The sequence below is a fragment of the Cololabis saira genome, chromosome 9 (genome assembly GCF_033807715.1).
Source record: "Cololabis saira isolate AMF1-May2022 chromosome 9, fColSai1.1, whole genome shotgun sequence".
In the NCBI taxonomy this organism is placed as follows: Eukaryota; Metazoa; Chordata; class Actinopteri; order Beloniformes; family Belonidae; genus Cololabis; species Cololabis saira.
In genome coordinates this window covers 9,563,137-9,574,035 of record NC_084595.1, presented here as the reverse complement: position 1 = coordinate 9,574,035, position 10,899 = coordinate 9,563,137, and the positions used below count along the sequence as shown (strand labels likewise).

The window sequence follows — 10,899 nt, the reverse complement described above, 5'->3', positions numbered from 1 at the left end:
CAGTTTTCAAGGAAAAGCATCTCTCTCTGATTCTATGTCTTCCCGTATCTGTTTTTTTTCTGCCTCCGGACCTTCTTAAACAGTTCCTTGTTGTCCTGTCCCAGCGACCGCAGGGCTTCTGTCCTGTCCCGACCTGACGAGGACAACAGGATTTCCAGAAAGAACAGGAAAGAATGGAGTGTGAGCAAATCCCAAGTGCTCCTGGAGAGGCAGTCAGATGGAGATGAGGTGAAGTCTTTTGCTCATTAAATGCAAACAGTTATTAATTTCTTGCATTTTTATTGAATACATCTTTTTAAATATTTACAGTATTGATTGAAAAAGTATGTGAAACCCAGCTTGTTTTCTGTGCACTTTATTCGTTCAGTTCAGGTGTTATGCAGTGAATTGGGAGCAGTTTTAGATGGAAGTCTTGTTGTTTTCTGTTTTTATTATAGACTCACTCAGAGAAGCAGCAGAGACCACAAAGTTTAATCGTGGAACGACGGCTTACCCCTTTCCAGGTTGCTTCATCGCAACTCAACCTGTCCAGCCCGCTCAGCCCACTCCCTGCCTCTCCACACACTCCTCACACTCCACGCAGCTCCAGTACGTAGCCAAGCGCTCCTGTTTTGACAGATACCACACTGCATGCCTTTTCCTTAAAGTTATGCCTTTCACACAAGAAAGGAAACATATCTCGCTAGACTTGTCTTTGTGTAAGCACATTCTGGTCTGCAGACCTAATCAGGTCACACGTATTCACCGAAGCTTTTCATTTCTCTCCTACTCCGCTAGGTTATTCATCACTTTTTGGCGACAATGATGCCAATACTATCGGCATCCCAGCGACCCCCCCACCCATGCCTCCGAAGAAACACCCGTACGAGAGTGACAACCCGGGGTTCTCTTCAGAGGTACATCTGCTCAGAGGAAATAACAACTCCTCCCTAATGCATATTTAATGGCGAATAAACGCTAAAATATTCATTTTTTTATTTTTATTTTTATGTAAAGTCTTCACACAAATTTTTCTTTCCTTCTCCCCACAGTTCACTCCTCCGTTGCCGATGAAAATAGAGAGCAAGCCCCCTCCGCCACCTCCCAAAACTAGAAAGTCCATGTTCCCCTCGTACGACAGCCCCCAGTGAGGCTGCACCCACGGCAAGGCCTTAAAGATTCACTCATTCTCTGATTTGACTGCAATGAAATCGCTGCTTAATTTGCCCCGTTATGCAGATATCAGGTACACGGAGCAGGTTTTCACCGGAGTTTCTATGGGAACAACTCTTTTTTTTCCAGGCACTTCAATTTTTTACTTCATTCTTTTGGCGAGGAGGGGGTTGGACAGACGTTCGCTGGGCTTTTTAAGAGTAATGAAACCGTTTGTTGGGGTTTGATTCCTAAACCCGTCGCAGGGAAAAGTAATGAACAATGTTTTGATGTTTTTATTTGTGTATGAAATGACACTGGCTGACTCCTTCCCCCCCAAAGCTGTTCAACAGCATTCCACATCTGATCAGGAAAAAAACGCTGCATCAATGATAAACTTGACGATGAACAGGGAACACAATGTACAGAATGTGCCTATTAATTTAATGTGTTAGTTATTTTCTGTCTGCTGATTGTACATTATGACCAAAGTAATTTTTTCCTAAATCACAAGGTTTTCAGAAACACTGGATGGCATTACTCAACGTTGTGCAGATGTTGTTGTTTTAGTTGTTGTTTGTGATGATCTCAGCACTGTAACTCCAAAGTACACTACATCATATTGATGCTGGTGTTCTGAACTTCTCCTTGTCCGTCATTTTGGGTAATTTACCTTTTTATACACATTATTTTCCCAGAGGCCATGAATCCCGCGTTTGTTTTTTTGTCTGTTTTTAATATGTAGATGGTATAAAGATGCACCAATTAGCTGGGGATTTGAAAATGGTTAATTTTTGGGGAAGTCAGCTCGAGCCAGTCAGGTCAGACAACCATGTTATAGACATTTATTTGTAATTTCTATACAGGATTGGGGAGAAAAGCAATTTGGACTCCCTGTAAGGTAAAAAAAAATGCACAGCATGCAACCTCGGTTATCTTTCCCTGTTGATTGAAACCATAGACATATAAACGTAGACGCCCCATCGAGCGCTGAGCCGTACGTCAACGTCGCCGCCATATTGGATGTTCAAGACTGCGCTGTAAACTAATACAAGTAAAGGGACTTATTTTCATAAAGCGCCTTTCTACAAAGATATTTACGTTTTACGTCTCATTTATTCATTCACACACGCACTAATATACTTGGGAAACAGCTAGGCACCGAATATAATATATTTAATTTTCTCAGATGGCAAAAATAAGAACTTTATTGATCCCACATAGGAGTAATTCATGTTGTATCAGCTATAGAGAACAAGGTAGTGCCGAAAAACAATATATATCCCCACTCACAAAATAAGAAAAATAGAGAAAAATATTTTCTCATCAACAAAACAAATTTTAATTTAACACATTTGAACCATTTTTCAGACAATAAAAAAACATTTGAACCATTTTTCAGACAATAAAATAACATAAAATAAAAAATAAATAAAGATAAAAAATCTTTAAAAAGGTTCAAATATGTTATTTTGTTATTTGAAAAATTAGTTTCGTTGATGAGAAAATATGTTTCTCTATTTTTCTTATTTTTGTGAGGGTGATATATTTATAGTTTTTCGACACTACCTAGTTCACTATAGCTGATATAACATGAATTACTCCTATGTGGGATCAATATAGTTCTTATTTTTGCCATCTGAGAAAAATTAAATATATTATATTTGGTGCCTAACTGTTTCCCAAGTATATTAGTGCGTGTGTGAATGAATAAATGAGACGTAAAACGTAAATTTCTTTGTAGAAAAGGCGCTTTATGAAAATAAGTCAATTTACTTGTATTAGTTTACAGCGCAGTCTTGCCACATCCAATATGGCGGCTTCGTTGACGTATCGCAGCAGCGGGCAGGAACACTCGATGGGGCGTCTACGTTTATATGTCTATGATTGAAACCACACAAAGGGATTGTTTGGGGTTTTAGCTCAGAGGCGCCCCCTGCAGATGTGGAGGACTTTACAACGCCGTCTAAAATCCACTCGCTCGTTCTCCCGTTTTGTAACGCTAGTTTTTCCGTCTCTCGTTCGCCTCTGCCATGATGTCCACTGTGGCTCTGTGAGCTGCTTTTATTGCCGTTTACGTCCAGCAGTCTGCCGTGAAACGATGCACAGTCGTCAGCAGAGATGACCTGGATGAGAATCCAACATTAATTTACATGTTCAATCAGCATGTTCAGACTTCTGAGGACATTTTAAAAGTTCAATCATCTGCAGCCAATTAGTATGGCTTTCCTTTGCATTAGAAACAGCCCATATTCTTATGGTAACCCAACTTGCATGTAAATCTTTTCCCAACATGAGACATTTTCAATAACGAAGTAATATACTTCTCGTCAAAAAAGTAGTTAATCATATTTGGTACTATTGAGTTAAATAAAGTAGATGAACTTTCGGTACACTTTTTTTCTTTTTTTTTTCAAAGTTGGTAGTTGTTTAGCGGGTTGTCTTACCTTTTCCTGCTGTTTCCAATATTTATGGCAAGATAAGCTACCCTTCCCCTGACTGCAGGTTCCGTATGTGTTTAAGAAAGATGAGAGTGTTGTGAAGAATATATGCATATTTCCCAAGATGTTAACTGGGCCTTTACAGATGGTACAAACTTTGAGGTTCCTGAAATTCACTTCATCATTGCCATTTCTTTTTTTAAATCAGTGTGTTATTGAAATTCAGATATTTGCTCCCTGTTGACTTTAATGTTTCGAGAGATCTGCACACTCGGTGTTTACAGAGATGGTTTATTTTTTAAATAGTTTTAGTGCCTTGTCAACATACTGCTCCTACATGCACTGTCTGAAAGTTTTTTAAAGAAGCAATATTCCTGCGCCTTCAAAGTGCTAAATCTATGCATGAAAGGTATTTTGAAAGTGATCAAATTGAATTGACAGTTGTCAGTGTTTTAGTTTGAAATCTAAATGGTTTTTATAAGGGATTAGTGTCACTGTGCAATACGCAAACAATCACACGCATCTTGGACATTTTCTAAAAGGATATAACAATACAGTGATTTTTTTTTTTCTTTTTACAAATTGTTGACTGATTCAAAATAAAGACTTTCTTAAAAAGGAAAACGTCCCTTTTTTCTGAGATTGATTTTCTTTGGGAAATGTTTTCTCCTTTGCTTCAACACAACACTCTAAAAACAGAGAGCACACACTCTTTGGACTGGAAACACTACATTCACACTGTCGTTTGGATGCTCATGGTATGACAAATTGTACATTTAAGCTCAAAACATCAAACATGCCTGCAGAAAGCTGGTGATTTATGCATTTCAAATACAATATGCACATATGTGGGTAAATGTTTTCCCTGTAGCTGACACATGCACCAGCTATGGGGTCACTATTTGTGGAGGCCGTCTGCAGGGAGTGTTTAATAAGTTTATGGTAGTATGCAGTACTGGAGTTGAGGGGGGATGGCATCCCCCCCTGAAATAAAAACGGTCAAAATCATCCCCCCTGTAAAACTGCCATCCCTCCTTTCCATCCCTTATGTCATTTCATCAATGAATGTGGTTTTACTGCTATTTCAACATTTAGAGTCCTCACCAGAAAAAAATACTTATTTGACAATTTTCACCTGTTTCAAGTAAATTTTTACTTGAAATAAGTAGAAAAATCTGCCAGTGGGTCAAGATTTATCTTCTCATTACAATCAAAAAAATCTTGTTCCACTGGCAGATTTTTCTACTTATTTCAAGTGAAAATCTACTTGAAACAGGTGAAAATTGTTGTTTTTTCCAGTGATGAGTCTTGTTTTAAGTGTAATAAGATTGTTTTTCTAAAATGAGACATCTTTACTAGAAATAGGACACATATTCTTATTTTGAGTTTTGCAGTGATCCATTTTACTTATCCTGTGAAGGACAGAGTCATATTGATAAGTTCAGAAAACTGTTTTTTATTGTTGTATTTGATGTATTTGATGTAAGCCCAGTGGATATTTAAAGTTTACAGAAGGCTGCATTTAACTGCTGCTATGTAATTCCTGCAGTATTTCTGCAGGTGTTTTGGTCAGTGCTATTATTTGTAATATATTATATTATTTGTAATCAGCACAAATTATCTGTCCCCATATGATTAAATCCACCATCCCCCCTGATTTTATTTTTTACAACCCCAGTACTGGTAATATGGTAGTCCGACTCTGGTCTTACCGGTCTGGATGGTGACGGGGTCTGTTCCCGCTGTCAGATAGTGAGGCATGGGAGATCACTTTCTCTGCAAGTATCAGGAGGAATGAACACTTGTACGGATGTTTAGTCATGCAAACAGAACAAGGTTGTAGCTGCCAAGTGTAGCTGGATGCTCAGGAATATCTCCATGGAAACGGCCTCCATAATGTCAAATCTTCAATACTTCATAACGAGAATTAACAATAGCAATATTGTTCCTGTCATTAACGTTACAGATGTTGTTCCAGCCTCCTCTTGGCAGACTGTAAGCCATTCACACATCTGTGGTAACCTTGAGCTGTTTTCGTCTGAGAAAACACACACACACACAGTCTGCTTTACCTTGAAACAGCTCGTAGTGAAGGAACATTGTCAAGCAGTTTTCCTGTTGAAAACGTTTTTGTATTTGTCCAAGCTAAATTTGCAGGGGGGGGGGGGCATGCAAAGTCCACACAAAGGCCCCAGCTGAGACTTGAACCATTAACTTTGGCTCCCCCTTTAAAATAAGGGAGCATACAGGACTGTCTCAGAAAATTTGAATATTGTGATAAAGTTCTTTATTTTCCGTAATGCAATTTAAAAAAAAAACAAAAATGTCATACATTCTGGATTCATTACAAATCAACTGAAATATTGCAAGCCTTTTATTATTTTAATATTGCTGATTATGGTTTACAGTTTAAGATTAAGATTCCCAGAATATTCAAATTTTTTGAGATAGGATATTTGAGTTTTCTTAAACTGTAAGCCATGATCAGCAATATTAAAATAATAATGGGCTTGCAATATTTCAGTTGATTTGTAATGAATCCACAATGTATGACATTTTTGCATTACAGAAAATAAAGGACTTTATCACAATATTAAAATTTTCTTACAGTCCTGTATTATGTGAGGTGTGTGTGTGTGTGTATATATATGTATGTATATGTATATATATATATATATATATATATATATATATATATGTATGTACATACATACACTATGTGTGTCTTAATGAAACGGTGTGTATCCACACACACCGGTTTTAAAGCAGAATGCGTTTTCACACCTACAAAGCTGCATGTGTTGTGGAAAAAACCCTGCTGTGTTGTAGGAACCACTAATCACAAATAATTGAAAATAAAAAAACACATTTTTATGTTAAAAACAAAAGTATTAGTTTATTTAAGGGATCATAGATTAGGTTTTAATGTGGTTCACTTGAAGAAATTAAATGTACTAATTCATTTTTCAGCTGAAGTTTTTTTTAGGTGAGAAGAAAAAAATAAAGCAATTTGGTTAAGAGAGAAAGGCCATCGAGAACTTTCTTTTTTTGGCATTATAGCCTGCTGTAAAAGATGAGAGAGAATATAAGCTGGATGAATGAGTTTTTAAGTACCTGCAGTTGCAGCAATGGTAATGTACGTCCTCTTCCAGCCAAACTCCTCCAGTTATCATTGCATTTTAAAACAGAATAAATCAAACCCCAAACAACAACTTCACATGACATATTACACGCTGCAGTAATTTAGCAAAAAACTAAAACAAAATGCAAATGCAGTATATGAAAAATGTTTATGCATCCTATTAGTCAATAACTTGTGGAGCCACCTTTAGTAATAAGAACTTAGTCAGAAATATTTGTTGCTTGCTTGTGATCTTTCTATCATATCATCGCTGAGGAATTCTGGCCGTCCCTTCCTCACGTCTTTGAGGTTTGCCGGCATTTATTTTTTTGCACAGCTATCTTAAGATGCTGTCTAAGTATTTCAGCAGGGCAGCGAGCTGGACTTTGGACCTTTGCGACACCTTGATCATTTTGCAGGTTTTGCAGTCATTCTGCTGTAGATTTACTTGTGCTTTAGAGATCATTACCTTGCTGTATGACCCAATTTCAGTCAAGGTTTAGCTGCCAGACAGATGGCCTTGCATTTTCCTGGAGAATACTCCGGTGCACAGAGGAGTTCATGAACGACTCTGACTGTGCCCAGGCCTGTAAAACAAGCTTTAAACGTTCACCTCCCCACCATTGTGTCTGACAGCTGGTATGAGGAGTTGATGGATGAAGATCCTTTCTCAGGGCAACCTTCCTTCCTTCCTTCCTTCCTTCCTTCCTTCCTTCCTTCCTTCCTTCCTTCCTTCCTTCCTTCCTTCCTTCCTTCCTTCCTTCCTTCCTTCCTTCCTTCCTTCCTTCCTTCCTTCCTTCCTTCCTTCCTTCCTTCCTTCCTTCCTTCCTTCTTCTCTCTCCTTCCTTCCTTGTTTCCTTCCATCCTTCCTTCTTTTCTCCCTTCCTACCTTCTTTTCTTCCTTCCTTCCTTCCTTCCTTCCTTCCTTCCTTCTTTTCTCCCTTCCTACCTTCCTTCCTTCCTTCCTTCTTTTCTCCCTTCCTACCTTCTTTCCTTCTTTTCTTCCTTCCTTCCTTCCTTCCTTCCTTCCTTCTTTTCTCCCTTCCTACCTTCTTTCCTTCTTTTCTTCCTTCCTTCCTTCCTTCCTTCCTTCTTTTCTTCCTTCCTTCCTTCCTTCCTTCCTTCCTTCCTTCCTTCCTTCCTTCCTTCCTTCCTTCTTTTCTCCCTTCCTTCCTTCTTTTCTTCCTTCCTTCCTTCCTTCCTTCCTTCCTTCCTTCCTTCCTTCCTTCCTTCTTTTCTCCCTTCCTATCTTCCTTCCTTCCTTCCTTCCTTCCTTCCTTCCTTCCTTCCTTCCTTCCTTCTGCTCTCTCCTTCCTTCCTTCCTTCCTTCCTTCCTTCCTTCCTTCCTTCCTTCCTTCCTTCCTTCCTACCTTCCTTCCTTCCTTCCTTCCTTCCTTCCTTCCTTCCTTCCTTCTTTTCTCCCTTCCTATCTTCCTTCCTTCCTTCCTTCCTTCCTTCCTTCCTTCCTTCCTTCCTTCCTTCCTTCTGCTATCTCCTTCTTTCCTTCCTTCCTTCCTTCCTTCCTTCCTTCCTTCCTTCCTTCCTTCCTTCTTCTCTCTCCTTCCTTCCTTGTTTCCTTCCATCCTTCCTTCTTTTCTCCCTTCCTTCCTTCCTTCCTTCCTTCTTTTCTCCCTTCCTACCTTCTTTCCTTCTTTTCTTCCTTCCTTCCTTCCTTCCTTCTTTTCTTCCTTCCTTCCTTCCTTCCTTCCTTCCTTCCTTCCTTCCTTCCTTCCTTCCTTCCTTCCTTCCTTCCTTCCTTCCTTCTTTTCTCCCTTCCTTCCTTCTTTTCTTCCTTCCTTCCTTCCTTCCTTCCTTCCTTCTTTTCTCCCTTCCTACCTTCTTTCCTTCTTTTCTTCCTTCCTTCCTTCCTTCCTTCCTTCCTTCTGCTCTCTCCTTCCTTCCTTCCTTCCTTCCTTCCTTCCTTCCTTCCTTCTGCTCTCTCCTTCCTTCCTTCCTTCCTTCTGCTCTCTCCTTCCTTCCTTCCTTCCTTCCTTCCTTCCTTCCTTCCTTCTTTTCTCCTTTCCTTCCTTCTTTTCTCCTTTCCTTCCTTCCTTCCTTCCTTCCTTCCTTCTTTTCTCCTTTCCTTCCTTCCTTCCTTCCTTCCTTCCTTCTGCTCTCTCATTCATTCATTCATTCATTCATTAATTCATTCATTCATTCATTCTTTCCTTCTTTTCATCCTTCCTTCCTTCCTTCCTTCCTTCCTTCCTTCCTTCCTTCCTTCCTTCCTTCCTTCCTTCCTTCCTTCCTTCCTTCCTTCCTTCCTTCCTTCCTTCCTTCCTTCCTTCCTTCCTTCCTTCCTTCCTTCCTTCCTTCCTTCCAGACAGATGGCCTTGCATTTTCCTGGAGAATACTCCGGTGCACAGAGGAGTTCATGAACGACTCTGACTGTGCCCAGGCCCTGTAAAACAAGCCTTAAACGTTCACCTCCCCACCATTGTGTCTGACAGCTGGTATGAGGAGTTGATGGATGAAGATCCTTTCTCAGGGCAACTCTTTCAAACACACCAAACATGTGCTGTCTTTTCCTAATTACACTGTAATGAACATGACTTTTGACATGCTAACTGAGACTGAGGCATTGAGCCTCTGAGATGGAGACGTAGCTCTGGTAGTCTGTAAATTACTCTGAGCGTGGAACAGTTCACACTCCTGTGAAGATTGGAAACCATCTTGAATGCTTCCCACCTGTGATTAATCTTCCTCACTGTAGAGCGATGAACTCCGAGTTGCTTGGAAATAAACCTTATAGTTCTTCCCAGATGGATGAGCAGCCACAATGTCTTCACTGCAATCTTTACTGATGTCTTTCCTTATTGGCATTGTGTTAAGACACATCTTAATACTCAGTACCAGTAAACTGCCTAAACCTCTGTTTTTATAGGTGCCAAGGCAAGTTTATTTATGTAGCACAATTCAACACAAGGTGATTCAAAGTGCTTTATATCAACATTAAAAGCGACAAGACACAATTAGACAGTAAATAACAAATAAAATGAAATAAAATTATGAGAAAAGAAGGTAAAATAATAAAAAGCACAAGTTGCTGAAAACTAAGGGCAGTAGAGTACCGCAGGTACACATCTAATTTGCGGTTTTGCGCTGCCGCAGTCACTGCCTCAGCCCTCATTTGAGTATTCATTATATTTATCACGTGCATTGCACTAAAAACCTGATCAGGGCACGGGTCTACTGGCTATATTTGTTTAGAAAACTTAATTCTGGATATTATTGGGGAAGGATAATACATCTTGAAATGTTATTTTGCTTATTTTTCTAAATTAATTAAAATATTAAAACTTAAGATTCACCTAAACATCCCAAGATTCTCATGCAGATCCTAATAAAAGTCTAGAATATTCTCACATCAACACATTTTTTTGGAGATCATTAGTTTTCTGAAACCATTACTTTTCAGCTAATGTGTTTTTCTTATATTTCTTAAAATTTGGTCTGAAAGAAACTCATTTAAGAGTATGCTTAAATAAAAAATAAATTAAATTAAATGATAAAAAGCACAAGTTGTTAAAAGTAAGGGCAGTAAAGTACAGCAGGTAAGTATTTAAGAGTACGCGGAGTAAACAGTAATGTTTTTAGGCCTGATTTAAAGGATCTACAGTTGGAGCAGACCTCAGGTCTACAGGAAGTTTGTTCCACCGGTGAGGAGCAGAATAACTGAACGCTGCCTCACCTTGCTTGGTTCTGGTTCTGGAACCACAACAAACCAGATCCAGATGAACCTCAGGGGTCTGGGAGCTTCATAGGAACTAACAGATCAATCATGTATTTGAGTCCAAGACCATTCAGGTCTTTGTAGACCAGCAGTAAGATTTTAAACTCTATCCTTTGACTCACTGGAAGCCAGTGTAGTGATTTCATGACCGGTGTAATGTGGTCCAGTTTCCTGGTGTTTGTAAGGACTCTGGCGGCAGGTTCTGGATCAGCTGCAGTCTCACTCTTGCCCAGAGGTGGGTAGTAACGAGTTACATTTACTCCGTTACATTTACTTGAGTAAGTTTTGGGAAATGTTGTACTTTTAGGAGTAGTTTTGAATCACTATACTTTTTACTTTTACTTGAGTAGATTTGTGAAGAAGAAACTGTTACTCTTACTCCACTACATTAGGCTACGTTGAGCTGTTACTTTTCTTTTATCCCTTTTATCCGCGTACGCGTCAATCTCATGACATCACTGAGTGATTCTTTG

General features: G+C 39.2%; 1 protein-coding gene across 1 annotated transcript in view; it reads left to right on the top strand.

Moving 5' to 3' along the window:
• dock5 (dedicator of cytokinesis 5) overlaps positions 1-2,208 on the top strand; it is a 79,154-nt gene extending 76,946 nt beyond the window's left edge. The window contains 4 exon segments of the mRNA XM_061730410.1: positions 84-228; positions 438-588; positions 778-896; positions 1,032-2,208. Coding sequence (XP_061586394.1) covers positions 84-228; positions 438-588; positions 778-896; positions 1,032-1,130 — 514 coding nt within the window. The 3' untranslated portion in view covers positions 1,131-2,208.
• Positions 2,209-10,899: the final 8,691 nt, after the last annotated feature.